Source organism: Schistocerca cancellata, chromosome 8 (genome assembly GCF_023864275.1).
Source record: "Schistocerca cancellata isolate TAMUIC-IGC-003103 chromosome 8, iqSchCanc2.1, whole genome shotgun sequence".
NCBI lineage: Eukaryota > Metazoa > Arthropoda > Insecta > Orthoptera > Acrididae > Schistocerca > Schistocerca cancellata.
In genome coordinates this window covers 76,292,693-76,316,452 of record NC_064633.1, presented here as the reverse complement: position 1 = coordinate 76,316,452, position 23,760 = coordinate 76,292,693, and the positions used below count along the sequence as shown (strand labels likewise).

General features: G+C 41.7%; 1 protein-coding gene across 1 annotated transcript in view; it reads left to right on the top strand.

Annotated features, from left to right (window-relative positions):
• LOC126095111 (AP-2 complex subunit alpha) overlaps positions 1–23,760 on the top strand; it is a 318,173-nt gene that overhangs the window by 266,050 nt on the left and 28,363 nt on the right. The window contains exon 18 of the mRNA XM_049909819.1: positions 22,108–22,312. Coding sequence (XP_049765776.1) covers positions 22,108–22,312 — 205 coding nt within the window. The remainder of the gene's footprint in view (positions 1–22,107; positions 22,313–23,760) is intronic.

Below are 23,760 nucleotides of genomic sequence, written 5' to 3'. Positions count from 1 at the left end.
AAGAGAAAAAACAGGATAGCTTCCACAGTTCGATAGTAGAGTAAGTGGTACAGAGGAGGGCAAAATACCTCGTCGGCAGACATCATTTTTGGCTGTCAACTGGGTTGTTTCTCAGCAATAGCAGATCGCTCACTTAATATGTCATGGAGGTGGGGAAGGGGGGGGGGATTAAGGAATTGGAGAGGGTGCCTTCATTATTCAATGAACATAAAGAGGGGACCGTAGTAAGTTGACACAAGAGCCAGAGGGGATTGGTTGCCCTCTGGTTTATCTAACGGACAAGATGTACTCTATTTACATTACCTACAATAGGGAGGCATGTGGCATATCCCTCCAAATAAGCATTCAAACACAAATTAAATAAAACAAACAATGGAAAATCCAAGATGGAATGTAACAATACCAGAGAAGGAAAGTTGCTACTCACCATATAGTGGAGAGGCTGAGTCGTGATAGGCACAACAAAAAGATTCGCACAATTAAAGCTTTCAGCAATTAAGGGCTTTGTCAGCAGTAGTCGCATGCACGCACAAGCGCGCCAACACACACACACACACACACACACACACACACACACACACACACACACACACACACATACACGTAAACTCAACTTGCACACACGTCTGCAGTCTCAGAGAGTGTTGTTTCAGCTCTCTCCAACTGGTATTGTTACAAATTAAATAAAGTGTGATTAAATATGAAGTTACCCTTCCAAAGGAGTTTCTTATCTAGAACATTATTAGTAAACACTTAAATAATGGACAGTATTTTGGAATTTACTCTGGCATAATTTAAATCCCACAAAATAAATAACTACCCTCATAACTCGGGCAACAAATTAACACATGTCAACATCAGGCTCATTGACACAAATGCTAAATTACTGGTGCTGGCAAAACCCTAGGGGATTGCCGTGGTAAATAATTGATAATAAAACATAGACAAAATAAATACTTAAAATAGTATATAGACATAAGTAATCGGCAACCTATCGCAGTGACACATGCGATGGCAAAACCATGATAGAAGCAAAAATACAAAATACTATCTCCCTTACGTAAAACTCCCTTATTCTCCAGTTATATTTCATAGCAAAATAAGTAAAGGTATTTTCTATTATTCTCTTTATGCTCTTGTTTGTATCTCCATACTGTTTGACATGTCCTTGGTATGTCTACGTACATGAAATTGGTCATTAGGTTGTGCCAATGTTGTTAGTAATGCTGTATAATATTAGTGTGTCAAATTAATACTTCCTCTAGCAATGTTTTAGTTTAAAGTGACTTCTTCTCTCCTTCAGTTTTCAGATCGATAATTCCCATTACCCTCCTTGATATTATTAAACGTTTACCTCTTTTGTACGATATCTCCTGCTTTAATTTGTACTCCTTGTCTCATAACTACGTAATGTTGGTTGTTGGCAGCCTCCTAACCAATTGTGCTGAGTTATAATTGTTGTTACTTTTTTTGACTCTCTCACCTACCTCCTCCCTATACTTGACGCTGGTTCGACGATACTGGTTGCCTCCCGATGATGTCAACATAACTTACCTGTCAGTGTTTTTGTTTTTGAATAAAATTAGAATCCATTTGCCATGTGTAGAGTGTATAGGAAGAAAGGTAATTTTCTTAGTGTTGAAAATGTGCGTAGTTGTACAAAACATTCATTGGTTAAGAATTCTGTGTTAAGAACCATTGCCGCTTGAGGCGCTAAGATGCAGTAGGTGTCGCGCTCGCAAGATTGCAGAGTGCTGACATTATGGATATGGCTGGATCTAACTGGTGTGGGAGCAGCACTGGCATGCGCAGCTAAGGGGTCCATCCTACTGGCAAGATGTTGAGCACTAAATAACTCCAGAATAATTTTCTGCGAAAGGCGGCTTCAGTGATTGTTTTACAGTACTAACGGTGACTGCCAATGTAACTTGTGTACCTAATGTTGTAGATAGAGGCATAGATGACTTCTCAATAACTCTTTCCAGGTCATGGGTTCGATGCTAGTAGGAACTGTCTGTTTCCCACCTGAAGTATGTGGCAGTTGTGTATTTTACTTTGACTATTACTCTGTTGAAAGTTACTTGCATGGTGTTCAGTAGGAGCTTTTATCCCTCTCTTCTTTACAACTCCTGATTAGTACGTTCATAAAACACTCTCAATGATACTGTTGCAACAGATAAAAGATTAACTTCAGTAGTAGTAGTATTAGTGAAGGTAAAAATGGTCGCATATAAGGTGTAGATGTTTCGTGTACTTCTCGCTTTTCCTAACATTCATCGTAGCCATTGTTGTATACTGCACTAGGTGACACAGCTTAGACGCTTCGGGAAAGCAGGTGTGTGTGCCTTCTAAGCAGTCATTTCTCTTGCCTGTGGCTGGATACAAAGCAGATGGCTGGGCTTGGTCCCAAGGGGGGAGTGGGCCAGTGGTGGAGAGCAGAAAAGGGCCTCTGTTCGTGGAGGCAGGGTAGATTTCATTGCTACACATAGAGTTAAATTCCTCTGGGTGGTTCCTAAATTTCTTCCAGGCTTACCTTATGTTGTTCACGACATTTATTCACAAGAGGGCCTTGTTTTCAAGAGATGCAGATAACTCGATCGTTAAAATTCACTGAACTGCCATATTCATTTACTCAGTTAGACACTCTGTTCTTCTAAAATGTACGTAATTCGTAGGTTTTATATTTCTGCATGAACTGTGATGACGACTTGACTCTTAAATATCGTTTACTGGAAACTCAGACCTAATAACTTCGGAAATTGACAGTGGGGTATGCAGTTATGACTATTGTTCTGGATTTGTATTAACTCGGTTTTTATTCTACTTTATTTTACAATGGCATTTCAAACTCGATCCTTTTGGCTGATGTGTTTCCCACACAGCGGTCACTTTACAGAATAAATATCATGGCAAGGGCCCACTTCCTCGGCGCCATATAGATCTGTTTATTAGCCGCAAGAGTGGCAATACAACATAGCTGGAGACCGATTTGAAACCTCAACGTCTCCTATTTTATGGATTACGTGGTATTTACAAAGAAGAAGGGGGGGGAAAAAAACCTATCTTCTTTGGGTCTTTTGGTCCCGTTGTAACCGTATGGTGGACGTTACGGAAGCGTAGTGTGGGGGCTTACTCCACCGTGGCAGAGGCGTATGGCCTGTGGGGAGGAGGGAGGGGAGTGAGGGCTTCCGCGTCACAAGGCAGCAGGGAGGGGCGGAATCCTAATAGCTGCTCACTTGGCGGGGATGGCAAGGCTTGTGTTTTGCAAACAAACTGCATGTATCTATCTTGCCTGGCATTAACCAAGCGACTTTTGCGTTTGGTATGTAGAAACACATAGTATCATGAAAAATTACCTTGTCTCTCCAGCGGCATATTAAGAAACAATATAATAGCACTTAGGGAAGGCTCCTGTTACTTTTAAAGTAACGTATTTGATGTTTAACTTGAACATCCGTAGTCTTGTTAATTGAAGACTCTCTCACTAGCCTGATGTTTAAATTGTTTTTTCCAATTTAAACATTGTTGTTTTGGGTGTCTGAGCTCTTGGCATAAACATACGCATAATGTGGTGTATCCCAAACTGTAAGTAGAGGGTGGTGGGTTGTCATTGATCTTGTGCTAATGGCAGTTATGAATACGTGCAACTAAAATGCTTTTCTGGCAAAGCTTTAACATCTGTTCCTGTTCACCGATTACTAAATCGACATGTGAAGTGTCATTCCATTTGACATGTAAAAGATCAATTGATTCTTACTCTTTGTGTTCTACTGACAAGGACAACTGCTCCTCTTAATTCCATTACTAATGAGTGATTGTGTTTCCAGCTCTTTACCACTACGAAAACATTACTGGAGACATTGAATGATGCAAGACAAAACGATTATGAAAACTCCAATCCCTTCCCATTAATATATGACATCCTAACTTCTATTACAAATGGTTGCCAATACTTATGAATACTTTCAAATAACATGCACAACTTAAATTAATACATTGCAATGATAGCAGTTTCCCGTCAGTTAATTCTTTTGCTTCACTAAAGACTTTTCAAATTAAATACGTGGCATGCTATACCTAGTCCATGGATCGTAACCCATAGAGATGTTTTGACCTTGTAGTATATCTAGGACGCATTATAGGGGGTTGCACTACTTTCTTTCTTGTCTTCTTGGCTGGGGATACTTGTGAAGCAGGCTCTGCTTCACTGTCAAGCGGGGGTGACTCTGAACCCTTATACAACTGTAACCTGTCAAAATGATCAATCACTGTCCATTCTGCTAACTGAATTTCTGCATTTACCAGTGAAGTAACCTGCATGATGGGGTATACATACGTAGAAGTAAACTTCTTCCTGCTTCCCTTCTTAACTACTGGATTGCGCAACATCACTAAATCTCCTACCTTGTACTCGGGCATTATTTCTCTCCCATTATTCCTTTTTAACTGCTGAGCTGTAGCTTTTGCATTGTTTCCTCTTACTTTCTTCCAAATAGCTTTTAAACGTCGTTTCAAACCTTTAACGTCTGTGGGCAGTTTGTCAGTCTCAAAAGGTTAATTCATGGGTTGGCCATATACTGCCTCATAGGGGGAGTATCCAGTGGCCTCTTGGACACGGCTATTACCGTATTTACTCGAATCTAAGCCGCACTTTTTTTCCCGTTTTCTGTAATCCAAAAAACCGCTTGCGGCTTAGAATCGAGTGCAAAGTAAGTGGAAGTTCTGAAAAATGTTGGTAGGTGCCGCCACAACTAACTTCTGCCTTCGAATATGTATAGCGCTACACGGGCATGCTTTGCAGGCACAAAAATAAATACTGGCGCCAAAACCTCTGCATCAGTAAAAAAATTAAAAAAAGGTGGAAGACGAGCTTTTTTCTCCGCCCCGAGTTTCGAACCACTGCATTTTCGTACATTATCTGACGAAGTAAATACAAATTCCGTATTGTTCATCTTCGAATGTAGCAGCATTTCTATGTACTACGAAAATCTGACTGGCAAGACTGTTTGGGATGTTTGTCAATATGGCCAACTCTACGTTCTGAATTTCTTCCTACCTGTCAGAAGAGATGGTTGCTAATAGGAACTTTTATGAATTGTGAATGACACGCAGTATTCTCTTCACCATAAGAATAATACGAATATAAACATTTTACCATGCATTCTTTCGTATTTGCTGCTATCTCATTTAAATCCTGTCTGCCTAATAAAATACGAAACTAGAGTGAGACAACAACAAATGCGGAAGAATATACATATCATGTAATGTTTTTATTCGTATTATTCTTATGCCTAATAGTGATACAGTCAGAATTGAAGCACGGCAATTGACTAGATTTTTAAATCTAAGATGACTAATTTCTGTGCAGAATATAATGTACTAAAGAAGCGTCTGCAAAGATTTTCAAACTGAGAAAAATTTTTGCTAAACTCTCGTTCAGAACATCCTCTATCATACGCAGCCTATTATTTGATTCTTGTTGATCATTACCAAAGAAAGTAGCAGTGTACGTAACAATAAATAGCAGTCTCTTGTCATTGTTTCGATAATGAGACGATTCCTCTCCTTAGCAAGCCATGCCGCGAACGGTGACAGGTCGTAAACACTCATTACCAGAATGCGACAAACAATGCATGACAGTACAGTAATGCATTTTCAGCTTAGAGTGACATAAACACCTATAACAAAGAGAACGGCACTTATCAGATCAAAGAAAAATAAGCAATCGATTCAAACCAGACGAAGCACGTGAAAAAAGAAGGGTACCCGTATAAATACAGATGGAGCGACTGACGCCTAGCAGTGGCTACCTGGTGCAGCTTAACTGCTAAGCTTAAGACTCGAACCAAACTACTGTAGCTGTATCGTCATTTATTCGACCTAAATTGAGTCTCATATTACAATGGACCAACTTTGTTTCGATTTGGAGGTGTGGCCTAAAACTTTTCTCACCTCTTGAATTTCGAGTCTCAAGCTTCAGGTGCGGCTTAGATTCGGGAAAATTTTTTTCCTTGATTTCGAGTCTCATTTTTCAGGTGCGGCTTAGATTCGAGTGCGGCTTAGATTCGAGTAAATACGGTATATGCTGATGTGACATATTGGGAATACCTGTCCCAATCAGAATGATTTTTATTGGCATAATAAGAAAGCATATGTGTGACTGTGCAGTCGACTCGCTCTAAGCGTCCGTTAGCCTTAGGGTGAAATGGGGTCGTTCTCCACTTTTTGATTCACAATAGTTGACAAACTTCTGTAAATAATGCTGACATAAGTTCATGCCTTGATCTGTAAGTACAGCTTCAGTACTTCCATATGGTAACACCAAGTGGGTGACAAATGCTCGAGCTACAGTTTCTGCTGACCCATCCGGTATGGGGACAAGATTTAGGAATCTGAAAAAATGATCTGTAAGTGACAATATGTATCTGTTGTTCTGTGGACTCAAAGGGAAAGGACTGACAATATCTGCTGCTACTAAGGCCTAGGGGCAAGTGGCTTCTGGCACTTGTTGTAAAGGTATCTTCGTTTGAGGGGGGCAATGAGCTCCTAACGCAGGGAAAACAATTTTGTATATGCTTTTGCATGTCTCGCCGTCTGCCGTCCCAGAAATAACGGGCAGCTATTCGACAATTTGTGGCGCGATGACCATTATGACACACTTGCAGGCTATCATGATATTGTGCTATTATCTTAGGACATAATTCTTTCGGGATTAGTACTCGTTTACCCAGTGGGGTTTTTTGATACACAATTCCACCTTTGACAAAAAATTCGGGCAAAGTTTCATATCTATGGCATTCAACATTTCTTTGGTGAGCTTCCCTCAATTCTTGAATTGAAATATTTTTGGCAACAATTACTCTAACCTTCCGGCTTAACGCATTGGCGTTTTGATGCAACCTGCCTTGCTTATGTTTTACCTTGTGTTCAAATGCGCTCAATTTTAAAGCCCAATGAGCTAACCTACAGCTGAGATCTTTCAAGCTTAGCATCCACTGTAATGGGGCATGATCCTAATGACAGTAAACTTCCTCCCATACAAATAGCATCAAAAGTAGGTTACGCCAAATGTGAGTGCTAAAAGTTCCTTTTCAGTCACATAAAGTAAGCTTTGTTAAGCTGTCAAGATGCATAACCAATTGGTCACACTTCTTCCTTGATTTCTTGTGACAAAAGGACTCCTACAGCATAATCTGAGGCATCTACCGACAGAATAAGTGGTTTTTCAAAATCTAGGTAGGCTAGTACAGGGGCTCTAGTCAAAACATGTTGAATTTGTTGCATCGCTTCATCACATTACTTGGTCCAGGTGAAACTAACTCCTTTCTTCAATAGTTTAGTCAGCGGCTAAGCAATGGTAGCATAATTGTTCACAAAAGTCTATAATAATTTGCAATGCCTACGAATGACTGTAATTCTTTGGTACTTATTGGTGTTGGAAAGTCCTTTACTGCTGTGGTCAAACGGGGATCCGGTTTGACACCTTCCGCACTTACTATATGTCCTAAATATTGTACCTATGGTTGGGCAAAGGCACACTTCTCCAGTTTGACACTCAGGTGGGCTCCTTTCAACCTCTCCAATACATCCCTCAATCTCTCTGCATGTTCCTTTACAGTCTTATAAAAAATGATAATGTCATCTAAATATACTAAACATGTCGTGGGTTTTCGTCTGCGCAACTACAAGTCTACAAATCTTTGAAAAGTGGTGGGTGCATTCCTCAAACTAAATGGCATTCTTACAAATTTATATAGTCCCATAGGTACAACAAAAGCAGTTTTATGGTGATCCTGAGGTGCAACAGGGATCTCACGATATCCAGAGCGCAAATCAAGGGTGGTGAATAACGTACAGTTGCATAGTCGGTCCAAGGTTTCATCAATACGTGATAGGAAATGTGTGTCCAGAGTAATTACTTGGTTCACCACACTCATATCGACACTCAGACGATAGGCTTCCTCACTATTTACTGACTTCTTCAGCACGACTACCACGGGAGACGCCCACGAGTTTGAGATGGCTTTTGCACAATCGGCCGAGCTTCACCGGTTGGAATTTCGTGCTGAACCAAATCTGTAGCTGTTAGAAACTGCCTCTCTTCAAACAACCAAGAAAACTCCACGCCACAAAATAACCTGGTTTAGTGATGAATGGCCCGCGATTTTAAATGTGGTGAAGTGGCGGATGGCAGGTTCGTCAGTGGCTACCATAGATGCAGGCTAACTGCTACTGGGCCCACGGGCGGTGACGCATGCGTTGGCAGCTGACGACGGTGGCTCGCCCGGCACTTGGCTGCAGGACCCTCACGGATGGGGCGGCAGATGGCGTGATGACGTTCGTCTCGTGTCGCTGGTTTTCTCGCACAGCTGCAGCACCGCGGCACGCACCCTGTGTGTTTCTACTGACACAGCCACATCCCATGCGGTACGAATGTGGTGGGCAGCTGGCGCATTCTATACGCGCAAAATGGTCAGCACTAAAACCGTAATGAAGTGAAAGCTCCTGCTCATTGTCCATAGAAAAGTGCTAATGATGTTATGGCCTGTGGCTACTGGCAAGATACCCTTGCCAGAAGAATTTAAATTAGCGATGAAGTCACTGTGGGAACGAATCCTGATTCTGACACCGTTTGTGCAGAAACACCTCTCTTAGGAGTGGCTAAGTCAGTGGGCAAATGTGTTGAAAGAAATTGTTCTGACACCTTTTCCTGAGTTGTGACCATGTATTGGCAGAAAAACCAACAGATGTTAATTCAAATGGGCAACATGGGTCAGCGCTAAGGAGGCGAGGGTGAGCCCAAAATGTATGGTAGGCGAAACATAGTTCGCAGCAAACTTAGGCGAAGTTAAAGAAAAGTGGTGGCTGCCATTTGGATAAGTCCAAATGGCGTGGCAGCTACAGAAGTCCTCAGCGCCGCAGCACCGGGAAGAGATGATGATGTTCACAGCCCCGGGCACACGGCAGAGAGAGCGTTTTCGGCCGATGGGCAGCAGGGTAGCTCCAGCACGGCCACACGATTTCCTCTGCCCCGATTGGCCAGGAGCCAAGAAAAAGGCGGGGGTGGCATGGAAAGTTCCGAAGCGTGCCTGGTCAGCTTCGCCTAATCGGCATTACCTCGTCAGCACATGAGAGGGGCATGTGATCGAGATTGCCCTCCTCAGTGCTGACTTACTGTTGCCAGACCATGGAACGAGAAAATTACTGGCAGATGAAGCTACCGGCTAATGCTTGACCGTAACAAGAAAATGAAATAAACCTTTTGAAGTAAAATAAAGGTAGAATCCCCTACTATCAGGCTCAACATTACACTCCTCCCCCTTCTGTGGGAGCAGAAAACGTATGTGATTTCGCTCAATGCGTTTGTTATTTAAATGTTGACAGTTTTAGTTTGCAAAGACAAAATGGACATTATTTGGTTGTTAAAGGTTCCGACGGAAGACTGCAGGGGCCTTAAACTACGGATGGGCGTAGAGACTTTGAAGACCTCTTAGGGGTCACAAAGGGTCTTACACACTTCAACAATATTATGTTTACACAAGAACAAGGAATAAATATTATAAAACATCAAAACAAGATTACGTCAGTTAACAAGTGTGAATAAAACAAATAGGAATCAGGAGTACACGCCAAGCATCTTCGTTTCTTAAATGATTTTAAAAGCATATACGTATCATCACTGAAGTTACACTCAAAGCTGAGTGGCACAACATGCCGTGTTGCATTGTCCCCAGCGGGCAGTGCACAAGCTGCCGGCTAGAAGGTGGTGTGGCAGTGGCCAGGCACATCCACTGGAACTCAGTGCAGTGGAGTACGAGGGGAGGTCACATGTTTCACACCCATTTAAAAGGATACCGTATTTACTCGAATCTAAGCCGCACTCGAATCTAAGCCGCACCTGAAAAATGAGACTCGAAATAAAGGAAAAAAAAATTCCCGAATCTAAGCCACACCTGAAATTTGAGACTCGAAATTCTAGGGGAGAGAAAAGTTTTAGGCCGCACCTCCAAATCGATACAAAGCTGCTTCATTGTAATATGAGACACAATGAATGAATGACGATACAGCTACAGTAGTTTGGTTCGAGTCGTAACCTTAGCAGTTAAGCTTTACCACGTAGCCACTGCTATGCGCAGGCGCTCCGTCCGTATTTATACGGGTACCCTTCCTTTTTCACGTGCTTCGTCTGGTTTGAATCGATTGCTTATTTTGCTTTGATCTGATAAGTGCCCTTTTTTTTTTTTTTTTTTTTTTTTTTTTTTTTGTCGCATTCTGATAGTGCGTGTTTACGGCCTGTTGCGGCTCGCGGCATGGCTTGCTTTTGTGCGCGCTACCGCCGCGTACAATAAAAGAGAGAGAGAGAGAGAAAGAGAGGGGGGAATCGTCTCATTAGCGAAACAATGACAAGAGACGTTACTTACACTGCTGCTTTCTTTGATAATGATCAACAAGAATCAAATAATAGACTGCGTATGATAGAACATGTTCTGAACGAGAGTTAGGCGAAAATTTTCTCCGTTTGAAAATCTTTGCGGCCGCTTCTTTATTACATCAAATTCTGCACAGAAATTAGAGTCATCTTAGATTTAAAAATCTAGTCACTTGCCGTGCTTCATTTCTGACTGTATCACTATTAGGCATAAGAATAATACGAATATAAACATGACACGATACGTATATTCCTCCGCGTTTGCTGTTGTCTCACTCTAGTTTCGTAGTTTATTAGGCAGACAGGATTTAAATGAGATAGCAACAAACACGAAAGAATACATGGCAAAATGTTTATATTCGTATTATTCTTATGGTGAAGATAATACTGTATGTGATTCAGATTTCATCAGGTTCCGATTAGCAACCATCTCTTCTCACAGATAGGAAAAAATTCAGAACGTAGAGTTGGCCATATTGACAAACATCCCAGTCAGTCTTGCCAGTCAGATTTTCGTAGTACACTGAAATTGTGCTACATTCAAAGATGAACAATACGGAATTTGTATTTACTTTGTTGGATAATGTATGAAAATGCAGTGGTCGAAACTCGCGGCAGAGAAAAAAAGCTCATTTTCCACTTTTTTTAAAAAAATTATTTACTGACGCAGAGGTTTTGGCGCCAGTATTTATCTTTGTGGCTACAAAGCGTGCCCGCGTAGCGCTACATATATTTGACGGCAGAAGTTAGTTGTGGTGGCACGTACCAACATTTTTCAGAACTTCCGCTTGCTTTGCACTCGATTCTAAGCCGCAGGCGGTTTTTTGGATTACGAAAACCGGAAAAAAAGTGCGGCTTAGATTAGAGTAAATACAGTATTAAGACTCGGGGAGCACTTAACTATGCTGGACCAGTTTTCACATTAGTTAATAACACAGTTGAACTGTTAAAACTAAAGGAGGGCACATGTATTGATAGGCTTTTCCATCGAATCATCGGGGATATTCGTCATGAGGCTGGGGTTCTGGAACTATTTGAGGGGACAGTCATAACCATTTGCAAGATCCCTTTTTATACAATATCCATATCAGTAAGTACAATAATAAAAATAGCAGTGACCGGGGTTACTGTGACACTGGGTACAATAGTTGTATGTAGATTAGTGGCTGTCTGCCATTCACTTAAATGTCCTAACAGGAGATCGTAAGAAATTTGTCCTCTCTCATGTTTCAAAAGGTCATCAATTGATGTTAAAAAGTGATCATTTGATATATTAGATAAAACAGATAATTCAGTTGACAAAGGAACCGCGAATGAACTTTCAGGTAGAAAAAACATAGGTAAATGGGTGCGGATACTGGCTGAGTAAGCCATACGGGCGTGAAAGGTTACAAGTGGCGTAATAACTTCACAGTAGGAACTGTTTTCTAAAACACCATTGTTCGAGTTTTCTATCTCGTATGTTTGTGACTGGAAATTATGTTCATAGCAACAAAGTGTTAATATTGTAGGTTGGTCTAATGCGTATAGGAGGTTTGTGTTAATGGTCCTAAACCAGGGTTCCGCTAGGCGAACGATAATTTGTGAACAGGGTGGCAATTGACCCTTTCCCAAGAAAAGGCTAATCTCACATCTTGTAGGATGATTTCGAAGGGTGATTTCATGGCACATGAAATTATGAACATCTATGCATTCATTCAACTGATTTTTGGGCATAGGACATAGTATATTTTTGGCTATCCGAACTAATGACTAGAATGTCTGCTGTATTCCGGTCACATGCTGCTGGTCAGAATGAGTTTTGTGAAGTGAAAAGAAGGTAGCTTTGAGGTGGTTTCCTCCATTTATATTCAGAAAGGTTTAGAGGGCATTGCAGATACTCTGAAATCTATCGAGCAATTGCATAACAGAACACTGTTGGTTCAAACTGTTAATTCCCAACAAGCCACCAATCTCTAGAAAACTATGTGCCATGGGGGAATATGCCACAGAATCAGAGCTCCACAACACCCTCAACTATAGCAAAGATGTTGTGACCTGTCAAGATCTTGTCAACATTCCCTGGGAGGAATTGAAGGAAGAGTGGGATCAGGAAGGTATTGTTGATGTGCAAAATGACAATGGTGGATGGGGATCTCACAAAAGCTGACTCCTTCATACTTACCTCTAATAGGACGAAACTCCAAGAGCATATCAAGGCAGATTTCCTTCGTCTACGTGTATGGTGATATGTCCTCAACAACTGTGCTGTTTTAAATGACAGTGCTTTGGGCACAGCGCCTTAAGATGTTAAGGTGAAGCCACTTGTGGCAAATGGGGCAAAGTCACCCACAACAGTGTTGGCTGCTCCTCTCATCTAAAATGTGCAAATTGCTCTGGGGGATCACTCTGTTTGGAGTTGGGATTTTAGCATCTTCCTTGAAGAACAGAAGGTGCAGGAGATCGACATCAAAATGCATCCCATATGGAGAGACCAAGATGATTTGTAAGGCCATACAGTCTCCCTTACACACATCTTTTGCTTCAGCCCATAAAAAGCCTATTTAAACAGCCATTGCTTCTACACAAATGTAGATTGCTAGTGTCACCACTAATACCTGTTTTTGTCAGTGCCCACGTTGTGCTGCAGTTATTTCAGAGCCCATAGCCCTTCTGTGAACGTCTGATGAAGTGACAGTTGCCACCACTGTGTACCTACCAGAACCTCCATTGCTGCTGTGGTAGCTCCTCCAAAGCCCTTCAGTCTAAAAAAGTAAATGGGAAGCTTCCACCACAGACAAAATACAGTAAATCATCAGACATTGTCAGTGTCATTTGCCTTGATGACTCTGCTCCTTCTGCTTCAGAGCATGGACTGCAAAGTCAGCCTGGGGCAACCATCTTGCCCTGTAGCTGAAACTCTACCCAACCCATTGTGAGCTTCCCATCCCAGTGGAAACCCCTGTGATAGATGACTCCCATACTGCAGTGGAACATGACTGGGTTCAGATATCATGTGGAGAAACTGAAATTCCTGGCACCGGCACAAGCCCGCTTGCTTGCACTTACAGTAAACACATTTTAAAGCTGCTGATGCCCCTGTACTAATGGGCTATGGCCTCCAACAAGAGAGTTGATAGTGGGAACAGAGCCAAGAGAGGCATTGCTGTGTTTGTCGATAACACACACTCCCGTGCTCTCTCCTCGGTTACTGTCCTACAAACAGTAGCTGTTGCAGTTCATGTGACTCAGATCATCACTATCTGCTCAATGTATTTACCTCTGAAGCTTGCAATAGATTCTGAGGCTCTCATAGGCCTTATTGAACAACTCCCCCATCTGTTTCTCTCACTGTGTAATTTCAGTGTCCATAATGTATTGTGGGGCTCAAACTATACTTACGCCAGGTGTTGTGTCGTGAAAACCTCATGACGTCTCAAGAACTGTGCATCCTCAACAGGACAATCCTCCTCATTACTTGGCAGCTACTGGATCATCCTCAGTCATCGACATCTTTCTGCTCTCCAGCCTTGCAGACTCAGCACAGTGGGAAGAAACTGATGACCTTCTTTCCAGTGACTACATCCCACTGCGGATCCACCTACTGAACGGAGACCACCAAAATGTATGATCAGTGAGGCTAACTGGGCACTGTTCATCCAGCTGGCTGTGCTTCAACTCCACAACAGCGTTTAGGAATGGGTGGAACACACAACAAGAGTGCTCTATCGTGCCACTGACCTAGCCACCCCAAGGTCCTCAGGTCATCTTAAGAGGTGATCTGTAAGTTGGTGGACAGATAAGTGCCATTCAGAAATCTGGGACAGGCATGTGGCTCTTCAACAGTTTAAATGCTTGCCAACAGCGGACAATCTCGGAGCCTTTAGAGTAGCGAGGGCCGAGGCTCTACATGTCATTAAGGAGAGCATGAGATGATCGTGGCAAGTGTTCCTGTACTCTTGTTCTAGTAATGTATGGGAAGCCATCCAAAGGATTTCTGGTAAACACAGAAGGTCACCAATAGCAGCAGTGCTGAAACAGGGATGTCTCAAAACACCCATCGCTCACACCGGCCAAGCAGTTTTCAAAGGCTAATGCCAGTGCTAGCCAGGATCCGGCATTTCGTCGTCGCCACGGGACTGTCGAGAGGGGGCAAGCTGAACTTTAGACCCAACAGTTCTAAGTCCTACAACTCGCCTTTCTCCATGTGAGAACTGGAATCGGGACTGTGTGAGACTTGTGACACTGCACACAGTCGTGACCAAATGCGGTATTACATGCTTCAACATTTTCCACCTATGTCAAAGGAAATCCTCCTCGACTATTTTAATCTTAGTAGCAGGCAGGCAACTTCCCCAGCTCATAGAGCTTTGACGTCTCTCCTCAAATCAGGAAAAGCCCACACGTCTCACAGTAGTTACAGGAGTATAGTCTTAATGAGTTGTGGGGGAAAGACCCTGGAGCAAATGGTTAACCATCGTCTGGTGTGGGTGTTAGAGAGCAGGCACCTCCTTAGCCGCTCTGTGTGGATTCCGGAAATTTTAGTCCACTGTCGACAAGCTGACCCTGCTAGAGGGGACCATCCAGCAGGCTTTCCTACATCATCATCATCATCATCATCATCATCATCACTGTATCGGCAGATTCTTGGATACCAGTAATGTGTACAGTACTACTTGAAGACACTGTATTCTCGCATCTCGCACAACTTCAGTGGGGCTTTTGTGGCCACCTCTCCATCTTCCTATGGTCTTCACTGCCTCAGTGGTTTTCTAGGACCTAAGTTGGTGACATGCCTTCAGATCGTATGGAGTTGGAGAATGGTGTTCCTCAGGGCAGCATTTCAAGTGTTACCCTTTTCACCGTAGCCATATCACACATATGGTAAGGAGTCTTGTACAGTGCTCCTTATTTGTGGACGGTTTCGCTGTTCTCAAAGTGTGTGCATGTGCGTGTGCGTGCATGTGTGTGTTGTCCTCATTTTAATAGTTCGTCGTATATTTAATTTACCCGACTTCTGTATGAGTTTAGAGGCTCGGTGAGATGTATGGGCCTCATTCTTGACTCCAAATTGTTGTGGTTGCCACACCTGAGACACCTGAAAGCAAGAACCCTCACGGCACTGAACATCATAAAGTGCGTTAGCCACATATGTTGGGGAGTGTCTGCTCCATTTTTATAGGGCTTTTGTGCATTCCCAGCTGGACTATGGGTTCACAGTGTGTAGATTGGCGAGGTCACCTTGTTTGAAGATTATTGACACTGTCCACCGTGAGGGGATTCGGTTGGCCACAGGTGCATGTAGGAGCAGTCCCATACCCAATCTCTGTGCTGAGGCTGTGGAACAGCCACTCACCATCTGGCAGCAGCTCCTCACGGTGCCTCAGGCACACAAGTTCCTCGCAGCTCCTACTTCATCTCTATACCGTATTGTTGCTCATCCACCTCTGGAATGCCTTTTCTCCAACTATCCACAAGCCCCAATGCCATTTAGGATCCATGTGTAGTATGTGCAGGAGTCACTCAGTGCGGAGCAAGTACGACAGCAAATCTAGGGTTTTAACAATCTGCCGCTCTGATTACTGCAGTGGCCCAGAGTAATTTTAGATTTGGTGCAGTACAGGAGAGATTGCCTTCCTACTTCTGTTTTTAATGTGATATTTTCTGGCTTTTTATATAAGCACATGCTGTTTAGCTGTCTGTACATGGGTCTAAACAGGACTCCTCCTTTGGTTGCACTGCTGTATCCGCACGTCATGTCCTTGAGGTCTGACTGCTCAAGAACTTACTGTCTTTGATGCAAAATTATATGCAATCTTGCAGGCACTGGAGCAGATGAGATGTACTTCCAGTGTTAAATTTCTTTTGTGTTTAGATTGTCAGAGTGCCCTTTACTCTCCACAATGTATGTACCCAGCTGATAAAGTAATCCATAATGTCCAGGGTGTACTCCTCCAACTAAAACAATCTAGCAACCAAGATGGTTCAGTATGCCATCCCCCTGCATGCTATCACATCGCTGTTGAAGTGCAGAGTCGTGCGTCGATGAGAAGACGAGTGGCTGGAAGTGACATGCAATAAGATTCGTCTAGTAAAGCCCACAACACAGCTGTGACATGTGTCCTTTAGCCTCATCGACGGGATGAGGTCCTCCTTCCCTTCCTTCTCTTTACATATGCCACAGCTTCTTGCTCTAGCAAGAGGACCCTTCGTTTTGTTGTGCTTGTGGCATACAAATAACTGTGCATCATCTTTCATTGTACTGTGTTTTATTTTCTGACCAGCAGGCCGCGGCAGATTTGCCGCCGGATCTGCCCTCTATTTTAAGTTACGTTCAGATGAATATGGTTCAAATTTTAAAGTTTTGTGATTTGTCCAACATTTTTCCCAAGACTTTGGGGAGATGGTTAGTCTGTTCATGGGGTGACTGGCTCATACCAGTTTTTTTTGTCAGTGGCCACTGAAATTTCCTTCTACTTTTCTTTTAGCTCCTTTTTCATTTTACTTAGGTTGTAATTTCATGTGTAGTTATTCTTCCTCTTTGAAAATTGTTTTAATGCATATGAGATAGACTGTGTGGACATTTCATGTACACGAGTGTGCAACAATTTTAGAGACTACCTCCACATTTGTCTGTTTTAATGAGTGTAAGGGTACTGATAACCTCACCCCGTTGAGTGCCCATAAGAACCAAAGAAAAATGCACACATGCACACGCAGGTGTATTTGACAGTATTGTTCACTTTGTGAGAGTTATACTGCCCAACGTTTTGCACACTAAAGTTGCAACGTCTTCTAAATTAAAACTCTTGCTTACGTCTGCAACATGTTTTCACATGAGCCCGCACAGGTTATACTTACTTTAAAAGGCAATGATATGGTGGAAGGCACAGTACTCTGACCATTTCCTTCTGCAGTTTTGTCAGTGTTGCAAATGATGTGTGATACCTGCAGTTTCTCAATTTGCAGCAGTTCTGTCTTTTTCATTTTACAATTAAATGAATTTTCTGTTCTTCTCTACTCACTCCACTTCATCACTGTTCCTGCATGTAAAACATTAGCGTGAAAGGACAGAGTAATATGATGCATTATGGAAGATTATAGTAGAGTTCTTTTCCACGTTTGGAAGCAAAGTGTGTGCAAACTATTCTTTAAATTTTGTTGCCATTGTTTCTTCGATGTAAAAAACAACAAACCATTTGGAAATGACCCACTGATTGTTTCAGCATGTAAAAGAATGAGCCAACTGCCTTCTAAGAGAGAGCTTTCATTGCTCCTTGTGCAGTGTCATCAGTCCACACGATCAGTGTAGAATGACAAGCATTTACCCAAGTTTCACCCTATCAAACAATTTTGTTAGCTTTGAACGTAAGTACAGGGTGACACAGAAAAACGGGAACATTTCCACAATCCAATAAAACTAGAAATGATGAAGGAAATAAATTGTATTCATAGTAGTAATTGAAACCTTACAACTTTGCCATTTACGAAATATTGATGTCATTTATAATTTTTTAAAAATTACATCCTGTAGATGGTGTCCTCCTGTATGAATACATTGGTGAAATCTGCTGTTGAGATTCCTCGTTGACCACTACAACATCTGAGCTGGGATACTGTGAATTGCATCCTGAATTCTCTGTTTTAACTCATCAAGGGTTTTTGGTTGTGTCACGGAGATTTTGCTCTTGAGGTAGCCCCACAAGAAAAAATTACAAACAGGTTAATCTGGCAATCTAAGAGCCCAGGGAATGTTACCGAATCGTGAGATCACACGTTGCCAAACAATTCTCACATGTATGTCATTGATTGTCGTGCTGTGTGTGATGTCACTCTGTCCTGTTGAAACTAGGCTTCTCGAATGTTTGGAAAGTTGTCCAATGCAGGAGTAATGAAAGTTCATAACGTCTCCACGTAGCAATCGGTATTGACAGTTACTGTGTTTCCCTGTTCACTTGTTAAAAAATACGGTCCAATAATCCCACGTGATGAAGCACCACACCATACTTTCACTTTACTAGCATTTAAAGGGCACTCATGAATGTCATTAGGATTTGTGTTTGCCCAGTAATGGTAGTTCTGATTATTCACATAACCTGTGAGATGAAAATGAGCATCATCTGACATCCACAACTTGTTTACAAATTCATTGTCATTGTTTATTTTTGTTAGGATTTGTTGACAGAATCCTAATCATAATGAGTAATCATTGTCATTAAATTGTTGCACCATCTGTAGTTTTAAATCAGGATGAAGAATTCTGCAAACACCTTACGGGGACATTCCAACCCCTGTTGCTTGCTTATGAATTGAACGCCGTGGGCTGTGTAAGACAGACTCGTGTACAACATCAGTGTTGGGTGGAGAATGCACGCTTCTTGGTCGCCCTGATGGTTTCTTCTTGAGGGTAGATCCAGTCTCTTCAAAGTTATTAATCCAACATTTTATCGTGTGTTTCAACGGAATGGCCTCATGATGTCCTAAATTATTAAAAAAAAAAATGTCGAAACGCTCTCTGCACCACTATCAAACTATCATTGTTCTTATAAAACATTTTTATGACTAACGCACGCTGTTGTCCATTCCACTGATCCAGGATTACTGAAGTGGCTGCCCATGGCTGCCACTTCTCATTTCAAACAGTCCCATTATTCTGTGTCACCCTGTACTTACCTCAAAAACATACCCCTGCTCACATTTTTGTGGCTTCAGGAAGAGGCCACATCACATATGTTTGATATCAACAGTATGGCACCACCACACCAATAACATGAACTGAATCGATGACTGACAGAAGCTTCACTGAGAAAGTGTAGCACCACATGTGGTCTTGAATTGTAGGAATGGCAACGTGGCACCATCACATGGCAAACTTCACAAATTCCAGATCTTGGATTGGCACTTTTGCACCGTCCACATGAAATGTTAGGGGCATTCTTTAGCGGCGTGACAGTAGTTGAAGCCAACCTGAGGGTAGATCAGTTTGGGTTTGGAAGAAATGTGGGAACACTTGAGGCACTGTTGATCTTAAGATTTATGTTAGAAAATAGATTGAAGAGAGATTTTGTGGATTTAGAGAAAGTTCTCAATTAAGTTTACTTGAATGAGTAAGAGGGGCAGATGCATGGAAGAAGCTAAATGTAACTATCTTGGAAAAAGTGTGAAGGAACCTCTAGCTCCAAACTTTTACAGACAAATAAGACTTTTCGTTATTGTAGGAACAGTGCTGGAGAAGCTGCTATGTGGTAGCCTACAGGAGAAAAGATTTCTTCATAGAATGAATGCCAACAATTTGGATTCAGAAGTGGGAAGTCAACAGATGCCATAATGAGCTGATAAGACTGAAGGGGAAAAAAAAACTCTGCATAAATATGTTGTAGCTGTTATGGTGGCCAGCACTTTCTGATCACCTGATATACCTGGACTACTCACAAGTGTCAAAACAGAGAAGCAATTCTATCATGGCCATATCTTTACAAAAGAAATTTCATAAGATTGCCCTCAGGGATCTTACAGTGGCAGTCTACTGGGATCTGGTACACCGCTTGACATTGAGAAAGCTGAGTGATAACGAGGCCTTATTTGTTCCAATATAATTCCCATATGATAAGGAAGTGGTAGTAAGGACTAGTGGCATATGCTGATGACCTGATGATCATTATAAAGGGCAACTCGAGAAGAAACTTCCGATACAGATGCAATAACTAGGAGTTATATTATCTGTTGCACCTGTAAAGGCAAAATAAATGCTGTTAAATGTGACCATTTTAAGAGACCCAATCATGAAATTAAGCAATAGGTCCATGAATAGAAAATCTGTCACCAGATACCTAGGCATCTTTTTTGGGTGAGCAACAAAATTATAGTGCACATATTGAAGAAATGAGTGACAAAGGTGGGAATTCGGTGTACAGTATTATTAGTACAGCCAGTTAAGATTATAAACTGCCAGTGCAGACAGTAAGACCGTATCATAATGCCATCCTAATTGCGAACAAGGGGTACTGTGCAAGTGCTTGGGTGCCCAGACTTCTGCTCACTACACCAGTGTGGGTAGTTAACAGAGTGCTATGCAGAATACCGCTTCGGTTAAATACTGTTGGTACTGTGTCAGTCAAGTCATTGCTGGTAAGACATGGAATATGTCCACTCGATCTTCAGATATGAAAAAAGCAGTAGTGTGTTGGCTGAAGAAAGAACAAAGCCGCAAGTGCTGGATTTAATAAGAATATGAATCACAAGCAAATATCAAATTCACAACCAGATCCTTCACATGTCGCAGAAATGATGGGATGATGCCCAAATGACGAGGTGCACCTATAATTTTCTTCCATATGTAGAAACCTGAACCCCTCGGGAGGCTTGGCACTGGTTGAGAGGTCACGGTTCTTATACCATTTACTGACATTGAATTGTTCAAAGACAAACTTTCAGATGTGCCTGCAGTGAAGGAGGCATGCCGGGGTGTACTATAGGGAGGACATTAGCTATATGCTGATGTTTCAACTGATCGACAGCAACTGAATCAGCACAGAAGACTTGATGCAAGAAGATACTGTGTTGCGAGGCAGAATGGCAGATTCTGGACAATATTGCTGATGCTATTTTAAGAAAGGCTTGGGTAGCGTGTTACCTCATCAGTCAATCCCTACTATGGGAGGTTGTGATAGAAGATGAAGAAATGAGGTTTCTGACAGATACAGCTGATGTGCAAACAGCTCATGCACATCAATTTTATCAACAACATCAGAATAGGAGAGCAGCCATGTTCCATTTCACTCCCCATGGAACTGGAAGTAGGGTGGCATGGGCTGGCATGTTGCTGACTCTATGCCAGCAGCAGTGACGCTCCGTTGGAACAGAGTAGTTGTCCCCTGCAACCAGGAAGATGACAGACCTTGGAAGAAGCAGATGTAGAGCCCACAATGCCCTCCACAGTGGCCAGTGACCAGCAGGGTGTTCCTACAGACTGGGGAATAACGAAAAAGTGTATGTTGTGGACTGTGGCACAAAAGAACTGCTGTTATTACTTACTGTTGAAATATGTTTGAATTATTATGGTGTTTTTTAGTGGTGGATAAGAGGGAAACAAGGTATAGTGGTGGAGATAGTGGAATTTGGAACTAGGTGCAGTTTTATTACGGTGTTGCGACATTCTTTGTGCGGGATGTAATATTGCAGATTGTATCATTAGTTGCCAGTGTAAAGCAAAAAAATTACTGCTGATATTAATAAATTGCATAATAATTAATACAATATGTGTTTAAATGTAACAGGCTGCAGTGTAAATAGATAATATTCAACTCATTCACAAATGTTCTTTTTTGTTTTAACTAGTCTGTAAAATCCTGCATTCTCTATGAAATTGGTAGAATACTTATTAAGGAACATTGAAAACCTGGAGACCATTGTAACTGCTATCAACAGGTCCTCAGACCACCATTAAAATCAGTTTTAATTCAGTTTTCATGATAGTTGGCATTCTTGATTGGACTCTAGTATGGTTTTCCACAAAACCCTCAAATCTGCCTTAATGGTGAAGAATTAATATAAAAGTTGTTTAGAGTGTCAGTGGTATATGAAAGGCATCGATCTTGTGAGTGCCTGTAGCTTCAGAGTTGGAAAATTGTAGGGTATTTATTTTTGTGTAAATATTGACAAATCACATTTGAATTTCAGTTTAATGACTTGTTTTGCAGTAACCAACAGAGGTCTCAAAAAATTTTTAAAGCCTCTGCACCAATGGATCTGACAGCTGTTCGGACAAAGTTGGCAGGTTTTGGAATGCAGTTGCTTGATGGAATAGACCCCAATCCTGATAACTTTGTTTGTGCGGGCATCGTCCACACGCGGACGCAGCAAGTTGGATGTTTACTGAGGCTTGAGCCTAATAAACAGGCTCAGGTAAGTAACTCTGGTTGTTATATGCTATGTCAATGGGTATGCCTTGTTTGCTATCAAATTAATAAAAAAAAATGCTGATAAAGTCTCTGAAGAGTTGTTCTGGTATTTACAGAATCAGTAAAGTGATGATTTTACTTTATTTGATCGTGATCTACTTATCTGATACTGATGCTACCCACACTTCTGTCATTAGCTACAACATTGTTCTTACTGTCAATCATTGCCTTAAATATTAAGTGGTGTGAAGGTAGTTATTAACTTCTGTTAACTATAGCGCTCTGGTCTTATCCTTAAAACTAATGCCTAATGTCTATGTACATCACATGCTCATTCTTAGCTGGATTAGTAATTAATGATGAGTTGTTAGATTGAGAAAACAGTGAAATTGAATGCTGCTTTCTGCAGATTATAAATCTGTAATAACAGTTACGCTAATTCCTGTCAAACTGGTATAAGTTTTTTATGAAATAACTTTTCTTCTTGGCTGAATCAGTTACCTAATACTGCTGTCACTCTCACTGTGTTCTGTTAGCTTGTCCATATAAATTATGTAATTCCTCAAGATAGTACTCAACCTAACTTCGTGAGACATACATGTACATAAATCATGATAGCCAGCACAAAACTCGCTTGCACCAACCAGTCTACTTCCCATAGTGGGATCTATTAGGAATGTTATAAATTAATAAAAAGTGAAGCATCAAACCTAAAAACGGGGCACGTACACGGTGTAACAATTAGCTTGTTAGTTACTTGAATGCTCTATGGATCATAATGGCAACCTCTTACTATGATGTGGAATGAGTCAGGTTTACTATTACAATAATGTTCTTTACAGAAAAAAATGTTGGCATGTACACCATCTATACGATTCAAGTTACGTGCCCCCCCCCCCCCCTACCCCTCCCGTCATGCATATTGTTACTCAAACTTCATTATGTTCAACTCTCTCTCTCTCTCTCTCTCTCTCACACACACACACACACACACACACACACACACACACACACACACACACACACACACACACAGAGAGAGAGAGAGAGAGAGAGAGAGAGAGAGAGAGAGAGAGAGAGAGTGTGTAGTTGGCAATGTCATAATTGAGGATTCATATTGAGTGTAGAAATTTACATTGAAGGATGCATACATCTCATTTCACCCAGTATTGTTCTTTTGCAACTTGAACCTTTTATTGTAAAATATGCTGGTACAATTTCCAGTTGTTTCCTTCAGTCAGGTGTATTCATCTCCGTAGAATCCAGTTGTTCGACAACATGTTAGTCATTCCCATGATCACTATCGAACATGTCTGGGATTTACTTGGAATATGTGTTTATTATACAAAGCTTCCTTTAGCATTCTTACAAAGCTGGAGGTAGCTCTTCCTGAAGAGAGCAAAATATCACTAAGAAACTTGGAATCATTGAATTGCTGAAAGGGGTGTAAAT